Source organism: Lepisma saccharinum, chromosome 10, assembly GCF_977018435.1.
Source record: "Lepisma saccharinum chromosome 10, izLepSacc3.1, whole genome shotgun sequence".
Taxonomy (NCBI): domain Eukaryota; kingdom Metazoa; phylum Arthropoda; class Insecta; order Zygentoma; family Lepismatidae; genus Lepisma; species Lepisma saccharinum.
This window is the reverse complement of record NC_139238.1, coordinates 17,055,612-17,070,276: the sequence shown is the minus strand read 5'-3', so window position 1 is coordinate 17,070,276 and position 14,665 is coordinate 17,055,612. Positions and strand designations below refer to the sequence as shown.

At 35.8% G+C, this 14,665-nt stretch overlaps 1 protein-coding gene across 2 annotated transcripts in view; it reads left to right on the top strand.

Moving 5' to 3' along the window:
- mesh (sushi domain containing 2 mesh) overlaps positions 1 to 12,126 on the top strand; it is a 55,421-nt gene extending 43,295 nt beyond the window's left edge. Inside the window, exons 20-21 of one of the 2 annotated variants that reach the window (XM_083129609.1) lie at positions 7,842 to 8,016; positions 11,914 to 12,126. In XM_083129609.1, the coding sequence (XP_082985735.1) occupies positions 7,842 to 8,016; positions 11,914 to 11,998 (260 nt within the window). In that variant the 3' untranslated portion in view covers positions 11,999 to 12,126. Of the gene's footprint in view, positions 1 to 901; positions 2,453 to 7,841; positions 8,017 to 11,913 lie in introns of those variants that run through there. The other variant, XM_083129608.1, reaches the window with a different exon arrangement.
- Positions 12,127 to 14,665: the final 2,539 nt, after the last annotated feature.

Sequence of the window (14,665 nt, the reverse complement as noted above, 5' to 3'; positions counted from 1 at the left end):
ATGTTATGGTGTTCAAAAGTCCCTTAACGTGCCCTATAAAATGTAAAGAACTTAGGTTGGGTACAATTGGTCATGATAGAAACCGGTTAGGTCTAGAGGGAACCATATTGGTGTGTTCCAGACGATCGCCATACTGAATTCAACTCAAATTTTTTAAATGGAAAGGGGGTGATGGGATATATCAAATCAGGGTAGAATTTCACAAGAAATGCAATGGTGAAGGTTTTTTTTTCAACCTATCATTAATCAGGAAAAAGTTATGACTGCATGATTGTAACAAATGTCTCATTTTCCCTATGTGAGAAAACAGTGCCAGAATCTCCTAACATGTGAGAAACACATCGAGATCGTACTGCTGTCTGGGGAGAGAAGTCCATGTGCCATTCCAAATGATTTTAATCAATGGCACCCCCAACGAGATCCAGTATCACATGTGACAGTTGCACAATTACTCCAAAAGTTCCAGGAGACAGGATCAGTCATGACAGGCAATGATCAAGACATCCCAGAACTTTCATCGATGCGCCAGGTGGATTCTGGCATTGTTTTCTCACCTGGAAAATGAGACATTTGTTACAACAATGCAGTCATAACTTATTCCTGATTAAATATAGGTTGAAAAGAAAAAAATCACCATTGCATTTCTCATGAAATTCTACCCTGATTTGATGTACAACATCACCCACTTTCCATTTAAAAATTTTGAGTTGAATTCAATATGGCGATTGTCTGCTAGGAACACACCAATATGGTTCCCTCTAGGCCTAACCTGTTTCTATCATGACCATTTGTACCCAGCCTTTACATTTTATTGGCAGTGTTAAGGGACTTGTCAATTCAGTTATTCATCTCCATTCTAAATGCAAATAATAGTTCTGACAGATATTCTTGTTTATCACAGGCGACTACATTTATTCAGGTCAACAAGCAGCAATAACATCAGGAATAATTCTTGGAGTAATTGTTCCAATCCTTCTCGTTTTAATTGCTATATATCTCTGGCACATACATGAGCGTAAGAAAAATTATCCGGTAACAACAACATGGAGATACGACAACAAGGAACCAGATCTCATGGATGATTCTGGAACGAAATTTCTTCGAGAATCAAAACTGGAGGACGTGGATAGTAACGGATCGAGCAACAATGGGTACAGAAATGGGAACGGTAACAAAGGCGGAAACTTCTTTAAGAGAGGTTATGACAAGGTGTATCGCACCCACGAGCCACTTCCTGGAAAGCCTAATATAGAGTTTGAGGATAAAGTTTGGGATTTAGATGACACCCTTTCCAGCAAAGCAGAATCTGACTCCACTGCTACTGGTAGCAAGATTCACACAGACATTTAATGTCATCTGGTTTATATTTCTTTATTGTTAGTTGGAGGAGTAGTTCTAATGATATGTATAGCTCATGTGTAGGGTAAGCAATCTTTACTTACTTCATTAGGTCCTCAAACACTTTTTTTGTCTTCACTTTTTTTTACGGTATTAGTATTTGTCCCCTGTGTGAGTTTCTTTATATCCTCATAGTAGTAAGCTTGTCTTCAAGGTTTCGTTTTCCATGGAACATATTGAGAAATCATGACAGCATCACATTACATTTCCTTTCTATTTACACTTTACTGTAATGTACATGCACACTTAGTACACCTAATTCATTTCACATATCCTTCGAACACTAAATATTTACTGTGTTGCAAAAATAAATGCCTGCTCCTTTAGTATACACAGTGTTAACTTAAAGGGGAAAAGTTACAATAACAGGAATTTCAAGCATGTTAGTATTATTACACAAAAATTTATATGCTCTCTATTCGAAAAGAATAGGTATTACTATTTGTAGGCACAACAACTCATAACTAAATACCATGCATAGGTCATGACAATGAACTAGTATCCTAGCATCACTGGCATATGCCGGGAGAGCTGATGGGACTACAGCCCCTCCATAAACTTTTGAGAAAATCAAAATTTTCAAATGAAAGCAATAAAGAGCTCAGGAAAAACCAGTGATCAATGCAAACCCAATTACAATTTTTAATTTAAAAAAAAATAAAAATAAAGATGACAATTACAAAATACTTTTTGTATCCACCTTTATATTTCCAGCCCTCTCTGAAAAAATATCCTCCATATGCCAGAGGCTCTTACTGAATGAAAAACATTTGCATGGCAGAAAAACTCTTGTACACTCATTGTGTCAACTTTTGTTATAACGTTTCCTTATAAACATTCATCTTAAGAAGAAAAAAAATCTCTCATTAACACATTAATCTTTGCACATTACTTTATCTTCTATTGACTTCAAAAACTGTTCTTAAATTTGTAGATTAAAGTGTAATTTTGTTATTATTCCATGGTTAGTTATTATTTGTGTATTTACATAAAGAAGGCAGAGCAATGGGAAATCAATTTGTAATGTCTGTTTGTACCAACTAAACTGCACATTTGTTCTATTCTTGTGCAATGTTATGTAGTGTTACATTGTTACATCCAATCAGTTAAGAATTTTTAATAAAATTCAAAATTAAATTGCATATGCTTATTTATTTCTCGGAGCTAGAAAAATGGAAAAATTTCTATTCCACATTCAACTGTGTAGGAAAATTGAAATGGCTTTCCAGGTCGTGTTAATTTTTTTCTATGTAAAAGTAACTATTAATAAAACATTGTCAGCATTCCCATTTCTGTACAACCAATCTATATAGAGAGCTATGCACATGTTATGTGGAATGGAAATTTTCCAGTCATTCCACATTACCATTTTGCGGAAATTTTCTGTTCCACATTTTTATTTGCACTGCTGCAGTGATGCAACATGGGTTCAACTCCTCATCTGGGCAGTTTCAGGAAGGAATTAGTCTGCTTATGTTTCTGCATAAATAAGTGTGTTTGTAATTCACCAAGACTCTTGTCAAAGTCTCCATGTTGATGCAGTATCAAGAGAAGAACTGAGCAACAATAATAGCAGATTTCAATCTAGGAAGTTCATTAACAGTGGCAATGGTTCATGATGGACAGATCAAGTACCATCCAATGAAAATTCACCTTGACAGTCCTTGGAAAGGTCTGTTGCATCACGGTAAAGCTGCTGACCAAGACAGTTTTATTTACGTACAAAAATAATAAAAAAATACAGGTAAAGTTTTGGCCCTGTTTCAGGGCCTTCTTCAAATTAAGAAACAAAATCAAATGAAAGACTATCACTCAGGAACACTATATATATGGTAGGTCCAAGGTATAGACACAAATACACAGGTGTCCATCTACAGTGTCCATAAACTGTCAGGAGATGTCACACAGGGCTGTGCAATTACGCATTAAAAAAAAGGTTTACTACATGACACATACATTGCAACACCATTAAGCCTTGTTTCCATGATAACCAAAAACTCAATATGCTGACCAAGGCAGAATTTATTTTATTTACAACATAAACAAAATGTTACGTTTCAACCTTCTATGAAGGTCTTGTTCAGACTCTATATTCGTATTTGGTACAGAGTCTGAAGAAGACCTTGCTAGAAGGTTGAAACGTAACGTTTTTGTTTTTGTTTTAAATAAAATAAATTCTGCCTTTGTCAGCATATTGAGTTTTATGTAAATTACATGTAAAAATGCATAAAATACATATGAAACATAAAATACGTAAAAAACTTCAATCAAACATAAAAATTAAAAGAATGCAATGGTTGTTGTTATGTATGGCAGTTGGCAGTGGTAGAAAACAACAACACAAAAAAAGGCTTTAAAAAACTTTCCTTCCAAATTTGTATGTGCTCTTACATTGGAATTTTAAAAACTGCCATATTCACATTCACATCATAATTAGCCTATTCAAGTGTATAGTACATATGATAAAGGAATTTGAAGCTGTTACTAAAACTTCCAAATCAAATCCAAATAAATTATCATTAATCATTATGTTATGTTATGTTGTAAATACAAACAGGTTTCTCAATTTTTTTTAAGTACTGTATGTGACATAACACTTATATTTTTAAAAATCTGTTAGTATAAACAATCTTCAGAAAATAATGATTTTGTGCTGAATATGTAAGAAAATTTAAGTTTAAAACGTAAAATAATTAAAGTAGTATTTATATTACTAATTTACGAGAGAAAATTAGTTTTTTTACAACGAGTAAATTACCTTGCCAACCTTGGTCACAGACAGGACTATCAGGAGAGAAGACATACCAAGATAAGGACTCACTCACACATTCATGTGTATTTGTGTCGAGACCAGGGATATCCAACCTTTTTACCTTCGCGGCACCCTTGGGAATGAGATTAAAAACTTGGGGCACCCTTGTTAGATTTTTCTTTTTTTAATTTTTAGTCTTAAATCGAAGTGGAATATGTTATCAAGAGCAAGTTGAATTTATTGTCAAAAAATACCTACTCCAGTACTAAGGCTACTTATTTATTGAAAGATAATAGAAGGAACAAACATCACGATAGAATATTGCTTACTACAATGGAAATCACTCAAAAGAGTTTGTTTTGTTAATATGAGATTAGTGATTGATACTTAGAGGACAAATGTTTAACATCAGGCCTACTTCCTAGTAATCTTTGTTTCTTGTATATCCCTAAAATATCTCGCGACACTCCTAGGCCGATATTGCGGCACCTTGGCACACCAGTTGGAAATCATTGGTCTAGACCCTGGGCCTTGTTGTGTATATGCAGTATAATCTTCCTGTGTGATATTTTGATTTTGTTTCTTTGTCTGAAGAATACAGGGTTGATTTTTTTTTTTTTTTTACGTAAATGCCCTGGTCAGCAGCTTTAGTGTTTTTGAGGCAATTCGATTGCAAAGAACCGTTCTTTAGAACATACTGGCATGGGGCTAAGGAACAACTGTTACCGGTTTGTTATGGTGGCTGAAAATTGCTTCCAAAAGAAACTGAATAACATTTCTTGTGCTCATTTCGTGCCGAGGTGTGTGAAAGATGTTGCATGTTAAGTATATGACTGCAGTATTCAAGTGACAAACCACAGAATTATTGTTTGTAGATATGTTATAATTATTCCATTGTATTAAACTTTTCTTTATTACGTTCAACTCTTACTAAATTCATCATGAAGAGTGATTGATTTCACAAGCTTAAAGAAGTCACAAAAAAAGGTGGTGAAATTGATTACTTTAAAGAACTATACAAATGAGTAATTAGTAAGAATAAATTTTTGTCTCCTTCTCTATTCATTTAGTACTAATAAGTTAGTAAACACAGACCATCTTCTTCCACATACACATTTCGGGGGGAGGGTTAAAATTAGAATGAAACTATTAATTTGTCTTCTATGAACTTCTTTGAATTTTCTTTTCTCAACTAACTGACAATATTTTTATGCTACAAAATCATGAATACAAGAGAGCAGAAGCTCTCTTTGTATTTCAAGACTGAATCTAACTAATTCTCTAGCATTCTTAAACCTGAAGGTTTACGGTTGCCGCAAGCAGCCTTCCATCTCTCCCTATCCCGAGCAAGATCAATCCTATCTTTTCCATCCTTACCGATTTCCTATAGGCCCATCTCAACATTATCCCTTCATCTTCATCTTGACCTTCCTACAGGTCTCTTACCATCCGGTTTCCCAACAAGAATCTTGTAGTTTTTTCTTTCCTCTTCCATTCGTGCCACATGGCCTGCTCATCTAAGTCTTCTTGATTTAATTATTCTAACAATATCTGGATACAAGACCGAATCTACAGATATCAATCGAAATGAATTTAAAGTTATGTGGGTAATAATTCTGAAAAAGGTATCGATAATGTAAAAATTCACGAGGTTAACATTTGTTTCAGTGTAAAAAATTACTACAGGCAATTACCAGTAAGGTAGCAGTAGTTGCCGAAATGCTTCTAAACAATACAAGGGGGCATCAATAAGTTTTGCCTGTTGAGGCATAATTTGTTTAATAATGGAAAGATTGAAACAATGAACATACATGTAGTATGCTTATAGTGTTCTCTGCTCAGAGTTACCCTTCCACATAGTTTTCATCACGTTCGATACATTTACTCCAGCATTTTACACAGGCCACGAAATCAGTTTGGAAAAATTCCACAGAACATTCCCTGCCCAAACATTTCAGAGCTGTTTAACTTCTCCTAGGCCCTTGAATCTAGTGCCACGAAGCACACAGAGACTTAAGATCTTAAGTTCAAAGAGGGAGAAACCGAAAGTGTGGACAAGCCAAGGAGTGGCAGGCCATCAACGTTGGTTACCGACAACAACCGCCACAGGGTTGATGAGCTTATTCGAGCGGATAGACACATCACCATCCAGGAAATTGGTGACGCAGTGCACGTGTCGTATGGGTCAGCAAAGGCAATGACTGAGAGTTTGGGATACCATAAAGTCTGTGTTTCGTGACAAAAGATTCAAGGACTTACAGGAGGTTAAAACAGCTCTGAAACGGTGGGGCAGGGAGTGTTCTGTGCAATTTTTCCGAACTGGCTTTGAGTCCTGGTTAAAATGCTGGCTCAAATGCATTGGACATGAGGGATCTATGTGGAACAGTAACTCTGAGTAGAGGACACTATAGGCAAACTATATGTATGTTCATTGCTTCAATCTTTTCATTATTAAACAAATTATACCTCAACAGGCAAAACTTATTGATGCCCCCTCGTATTATTTAGTATATTTTACAAAGAATAATATCTGAAAAATATCTTGCATGGATCAATCGCTGCAATTGTTTTGTGCAAAGTTCTGATGAGGTAAGTTTAACATTTGGCATCTTGCGGGAAATGTGTTGACAGCAGAGCTGTTGCTAGATTTCAGCATCTGGTGTGAGAATAGAATTTAGTGGCCTCTGCAACAAATCACCTCATGTTGGGGAAAATATTAATATTCTTACAGTTTATACTTTTATTTAACATTCATATATATGGGTGCACACACACAACATACACACAAAAATATATTTCTTTCTTTGGAAATCAATATTTTACAGTGTGCAGTGATGTTTACTCTTTTCCAACTATTTGCATTTGTCAGTTTTTTTTGGAAACTTACAATAATATAAATACTGTCATCTTATTAACGCACATCCTAATCATCGCGATTAGCCAAAAGTGGCAGAAAATTGACACTTAATAACTAAAATCAAATCTACCAGTGTGAAATGTGGTATCTTTTTTTATCCTCAGTGAATTCTTGCATGTTCAGTTCATCATGCTAAAAAGCAAGTAACAGCAAGGACACAATAATAACTGGAATTCCCACGCCATTTCAGATGTTACTTGTCAAGATCTAATCACATTTTTTTATTATGCAGTGATTAGTATGAGTTGAGTTGAGTTGGTGTTTTAAGTCCACATTATGCACAGCAAGGTTAATCGGGACTGGACCTACAGTTTAAAGTGGGATCCAAACCACTTGTGCCTCCACCGGGTATCGAACCCGGGACACCTTGAATTACAAGGCAGCGACGCTACCACTGCACCATTGGGGAGGCCCATGATTAGTATGAAGAAGTACTGTGGGACTTACCTTGCATTGCGTAACATTTCTTATTTTTTCTTATTTTTTGATTTATTTTACTTTGCTTCTTGTGCTACTTTTGGCTAATTTGCGAAGATGGGGATGAGTGATGATATGATGAAATTGATGAATAGACATCACAAACATCCATGCCCAAGCCAGGATTCGAACCCGGGACTCCTGTGCTAAACACTTCACCACGGAGGCTGACGCATCGCTTAACAAAAATACAGCAAAAACACAGGCAAACTTTAAACCCAAGCTTTTGGGCCTACCTTAATTTATGACATAAATATCCACTGTTTGAGGATTAAATCTCAATATCTTTCATTACAGGTGACCAGGAATACAATGCAAGACAAGCTGGCATAACTACTGGTATAGTTTTGGCAGTATTGGTGCCAATTGTTCTAGTAATTTTGTGTGTTGCATGGCATATTTTAATGAAGAACAAAGAAGCAGATGCAGATGAAAATGATCAATATGAAGTGCGAAAACCAATCTACTCAACGTAAGTATAATGAAGGGTGCATTCCTAGTCTTGACGAAATGCACGAATCAAATGAAAAAAACTGAGCTGGTGAAACAGACTAGGCGAAAGTGCCAGTCAAAGTGTTTTGTATATAGAAAGTTTCCACATGGCATCCAGTGGAAGGCATGTCCTTCCCAAAGAAATAAACTCACTGGAGTCATTCATGCTCATTTTAATCACATTTTAAGAACAGTTAAGGTACACTCATCTTGAGCATGTTTCTTCGTATCGCTCTCTGTTAAAATTATAATGCATTTCTGAACTAGCGCAGGTTGAAGCCACCATGCATTAAACTCATGCAACTTTTGGAATGTGCTCAATATATTTATGTTTCCTCAAGTAGAAAGTACAACCTACGTGAAAAGTAGTATTGATTTTTAATATACATATATATGTTCACCAGCTCATCTTTTTCTCCACTGGTGGTATTCAGTAGTTACCAATGGTGTCAGATTAACAAAGTTCCCTCTTTGGGGATGGATAACTTCCTTTTAGTTGCACCTAACTAGCAGCGGCGGTGCCAGGATTAATCACCTGGGGTTGCTGAGGGAGTGCAGATTGAAATTTAGGGGGTGCGATGTTGAAAATGAAGAAAACCTAAAATATGCATGCATGTTTTTGTCCCTAAATCAAATATTAATCAACATTTAGTACGCATCTATGATAATATGCTAATGAAACTGAAGAATACTAATGACTTGCTTCATTTTTGCCTGATATTAGCACAACGACGATGTTTGGAAATTTGAAAAGAACAGCTTGTTCAAGGGGGACCAATGACATATATGGAGGACTAGAGGATTTTTTACATAGATAGGCAAGACAAGGCATTTTTCCACGGAGAGGAATATCCCCCCATCCCCAATAGCAATGCTCTCTCTCTCTAAATAAAAATCTTCAGTTTGAAGTTACCATGTTCCTGCAACGATCTTATAATAATTAACATAAATGACCGTGACTGAAATGTACGCTTTTAGATTGATATCCATTGTTTTAAGTCCACTTGATAGAGTAATCGGGACTGAGCCTACAGTTCAAAATGGGATCCGAACCACTATGTGCCCCACCGGGTATCGAACCCAGAATCCCTGGATTACAAGGCCCAAGCAGTTGAGGTACGCATTTCAGTTATTAATCAAATGTTAAATACGTTGTATAATTATAATTAAGAACAACTGCTGAGTGTTCAGTTTGTGTGTGTTGGGTAAAGAAAAGAAATCGGTACTATGCAACCTAAAGTTCTGCAATTTGAAAAAGAAAATAACACAATAAATACGAAATCATGTAGTAACTTTTATGTAATTATCAATTCACTTTTTTTTTTTTGACTGCTTCACTTTTCTGAAAATGTTTCGTTACTATGTTACCCCTCTTTTCGTTTTACATAATTCATAACCTACCTTTCGTCTGCCCAGATGCTGTGATGTCAGGACAAAACTATAAGTGCACAGCAACTTCTTAGTTAAAATCCCTTGGGCCGCACTGTCCCCAACAACGAACTATAACATTTCTTCGCTAATTTTTGGCCTCTTCATAACAGTCTTTGAAAATGTCTGAAATAGTACGTTTACTAGAACAAATAGAACGAATTAACAAGGAAACTACCGTCACGATAGTGCTCACTAGGTTCATTGAAAATTTATAGTCCAGAGGGGTGATTGCTCAATTTTTAGGCTGGTTTACATTTTACCAGCAACTACAGTAAGTTGATCGGTTCACCTCTTCTTTGATGAATGACTTCTTACTCAGTTTCAGTAAATAGAGTTAGTAGAATGAACTCTGGTGTAGTCACTGATGTTGATACCATGTAAAATTAGAGGTCTTCAATGGTTACAAAAAAAAATCAGCACACCAACATGTACATGAACATACTCTATGTGATCAAAAGTATCCGGACACACCGCAAAACGTGTGTTTATCATAGAGGGCGACACAGTACTGCCATCTACTGCGTGGAACACATAGTCAGCGAACTCGGTAGTCTGCAGACAGTGTGAGACAGCAGTATGGGATGGTCTGAGGAACATGGTCAGTTGGTTGGGTGCCACTTGTGAAGGAAGAATGTGTGTGAGATTTCCACCCTCCTAAACATCCCTCTGTCCACTGTTTCCGATGTTATAGTGAAGGGAGGTGTACAACCCAAAAGCGTGCAGGCCAACCTCCCATGTTGACCTCCAGAGACCATCGAGTGTTGAAGAGGGTCGTACAGCATTATCATCAATCATCCATCGCCACCATCACACAGGAACTGTATCAGGATCTACTCCAAGCACCATTACTGTTTGGCGCAAGGTGCGGCAACTTGGTTTCCATGGCCGAGCAGCTGCCCATAAGTCAAACATCACACAGACAAATGCCAAACGCTGCCTCGTGTGGTGCAAGGAGCGTCGAGACTGGACCATAGAACAGTGGAAAACCGTTGTGTGGAGTGATGAATCACAGTACACAATGTGGTGATCCGATGGTAAGGTGTGGGTGTGGCGAATGCCTGGTGAACGACATCTACCAGCCTGTATAGTGCCGACAGTGAAATTCGGAGGTGGCGGGGTTACAGTGCGGTCATGTTTCTCCTGGAGGGGGCTTGACCCCCCTTGTTGCTTTACATGGCAATGTCACGGCACAAGCTTACGTTGACATTTTAACATTTTCATGCTGCCTACCATCGATGACCAGTTCGGGGATGACGATTGTGTCTTTCAACCTGACCGAGCACCCGTCCATACTGCAGGGCTTGTGGGGGAGAGGTTTGACGACAACAACGTCCCATTAATGGACTGGCCTGTGCAGAGTCCTGATTTGAATCCCATAGAACATCTCTGGGATGTTTTGGAATGCCGACTTCATTCTAGACCACACCGATCCACATCAATACATCTTCTCATTTTGTCGCTCTGCGAGGAATGGGCTGCCATTCCTCAGGAAACCTTCCCGGCACCTGATTGAAAGTATGCCTGTGAGAGTGAACGCTGTCATCAAGGCTAAGGGTGGGCCAACACTGTATTGACTGCCAGTGTTCCCGATGGAGGGTTGCCCAAACTTGTACTTTATTTTCAGGTGGGTGTCTGGATACTTCTGATCACATAGAGTATCTAATCAGTTCCTGTATGAAATACAAAATGTATCACTCAAATTTTTGTGAATTGTTTACTTACACCAATAGACTTATATCCATTTTTTGCATCCACTGATCTTGCAATTTATATTCTTCATGATGCAGTTTCCTTTCTAAATTTTTTATTTTGCATGTTCGTGCACATTTGAAAAGTGCAGCCTGAAGAGTGCCCACCAAAGGGAGTAGTATAAAACAGGTCTCACCCACTAAAGGTTAACACTTTGTGGTCTGACCTGAAAATCTCATATTTTTCTATGGAGACTTTTTTTTTAAGGAAATCATAGAAAATATGTTGCTAAGTTTATTATTATTTACCAAATCTTTCTGAAATATACAAATACCTTCAGATTCCAAATCATTGCTAAGTGCAAAATCCAAAAAAATTCTCACATAATGTGCAAGTAAATTGTCCAATGCTATTCAAGGGTATAAGCAAAATGCAACATAACTTGACATGAGTACAAGTAAAATTCAGCAACAAAAGAAAATGTGCCATCTAGTGGTTGGAATTTGAAAGAGGTTGTTACAATGCACATGCACAAGAGTCACGGTGCAATTATAGCCTATCGTTCATTCATAATACAAGTGTACAGTGAAGGGCAGGCTATGCCCCTCACCTGGCTTATTGGACAGTAGTTGTCTGACAGGCTATGCCTGTTGCACATCCGGAATCTAATAAAGCTGGGAATTTTATATGTTATGGAATCAGATATTACAATTACATGGGAAATACTAATTAACTGTACCATAATGGACTCTTACAGGCCTGCAACAGAAATGTACAACAAACGTGGTGGATCAGATGAAGGTTCTACTCTACCTACCAAAAAAGAAACTGAAGTGGATTAACATGCAGTTGCCTGCACAGAGTGCATAAATCTTAGTGTCTGAAGTAAAGACACTTTACAAAAAGTGTATTGTTTGTTGAATGCCAAGTGAAGAGTGAATCAGCCCATGTCTGTTTTTGTATTAACAATGTGCAATTAATAAAAAGAGTGTGAAGTAAAAATGCCAACCTGTGACTCAATGGTGATGGTATAAGTGATGGTATCATTGGGGACTTAAGAGTACAACAGTTAGTAAGATGGGATACAAACTTAAACACAACCAAATTTTGGAAAATGATGAATCATTATGTCAAAAATTTTGTACTAAACATACTATCAAAATTTATATTTAGATTGAATGTAAGAAAAATGTTTAAGGGCAGAACACAATTTCCTTTCATGCAAAAATCATGAAGAAAAGCGTGAGAATTGCAATGTACAAATTTCAAGCTTAATTTAATCGGTAACAGTTACTCTGCTGTATACGAAAATACAATAATATTTACATGATGATAATAATAACTTAGGAATATGTAGTTCAATAATGTGTATGATTTAAAAGAGGGGAAAGAAAGTAAAAAAAACAAAAACAAAAATTTCCCAGCCCTTAACAAAAAAAAAAAAAGAATTGTTGAATTAACTGAAAATCCCACATGTTTCGAGAACCAATCTTGTTACTAGTACGCGCTTGCATGGAAGTTAAGTAGATCAAATATGTACTTGCTGTATAAATTCAATAACAAAATAAAAAATATTCACTCCTTTTCAATTCCTATTGCTACCTAAATATTCATTACAAAATTATTCATTATCAGTCCATTAATTTATAGTCTTCATTATAATAGTAAGCATTAAATACACGGATTGATAGAAAAGGATATTCTATGTTCATCCCTGTAAATAGTTTTTGTATCTTTAGGTAATTATACAGAGTTAGCTTTAGAGAATATAATTGATTCTTCAAATTAGATTTTACTTAGTAGCATGTATATAATGTAAAATCAATAGTAAAGTATTTCCAAATATATATTGGCCATTTATTATCAATTAATATAAATTTCAATTTGTTGTCGTTATGAAAAACATAATTTTGTTCTATATGCTGGGTAAAATTACTGTAAATTTCAATCAATCAGATTGGAAATGATAAGCATCTTTGCAAAAATAAAAATCAAAGCAAAATTTATAATTTATAAATTTATAATTTATGACTAAAATCATACATTAATGTAACTGTACCTGAAACTTTAAAAATACCTGATGTACCACACTTGTCACGTATCATGATTTATTATGACACTAAGGGACATTTCAGACCGAAGCTGGAAATAAGTCAATCAAGAACAACGTTTCACACTGCATCATGACAGGCTGCACAAACCTGGGTTCAATTGATGAAATCCACACATGACATGTGTCATATGTTGATTACGGCATTGGTGTGAAATAATAAAACTTTGAAGAAACAACACCGTAACATTATTAAAAATAATGTAGGAGATTAATAATTTGTTTGGTGAGAGATCACATTAGAGTTAGAATGCAAAATGTAAACAAAGTTAATGGATTACTAGCCTCGTCTAGTGAGGGTATAGGCTGTTTTTCACTACTAATAATTATTCACCAAAAGTCTTAACTGCAACATTTAATTTTTTACTCATCCTGTTGTTTTCAATCACTAAACTTCTTTTCTTCATATTAGATAAATTTATGATGTTCTCTGGTATGATGTGAATGTATGAATGCCAATTTGTTGTATCGCATATCATACTATTTAGATTGGGAAAGTATTCAGCACAGAGATTTGTATTTCTATTGTAAATACTACTTCCTTTTCTCACTGTGATGATCCTAAACATTTAAAACTTTAATGATTTGATTTTATTACTTTCTTCTTTTTTTGCTGTAGCTTTAATTTCTTGTAAATTGCAAATATGAAGTTTTGAGCATGAATATATTTTCAAATATAATTGTACACTACATTGTTCAATTCTGATTATTTTCAGCAGGAAAAAACTATGTCAATTGTGTTATTGTAATTTAAAGGCAATATTTGTATCTAAAGGAAGTAAATAAATATGTTTCTTCTCTATAAACAGAACTAATTTATTATAAATGAATACACCTTTGTAATGAAAATTTTCTTAACTGGGAGATAGCATCCAACCACCCCCCAAGTTTCCTCTACTTTGAGCACCATACTTGGTAGATTTTTGCCCCCTGTTTCAATGTTTTAAATTGTTGAGTCGGTAATCGTTTTTCCACATTTTTTCCATTTAGTATTATGTGCTATATTTATACAGTTCTATTTATTGTGGAATATAAATTAACACTTGGTTAAGGCTGGACTTTTAGCCAATGGTAGCACAGGCTTTTTCCAATTTTCTTCTCTTTTCGATTAACCATTATGATATTTCGTAATCTGAAAAATTACATATGCTTAACTAGAGCATTCACGTGGTTTACTATTGCTGTTGCCTACATATTATTATCAATAGTAACACTTTCGAACAAGTGTTCTTGGGTTACCAGCCAGGTTAAGTCTATGTTGGTTTCCAATGTTTCGAGCGCATCCATTGCTGTCATCATCAGAGAATATAGAAATGGAGACCAGAGTGTGGTTAAATATATGACAACTATGTTGCGGAATTTGGATTCTGTCTTCTTATTGGCTCTCTCTGGCTGACTG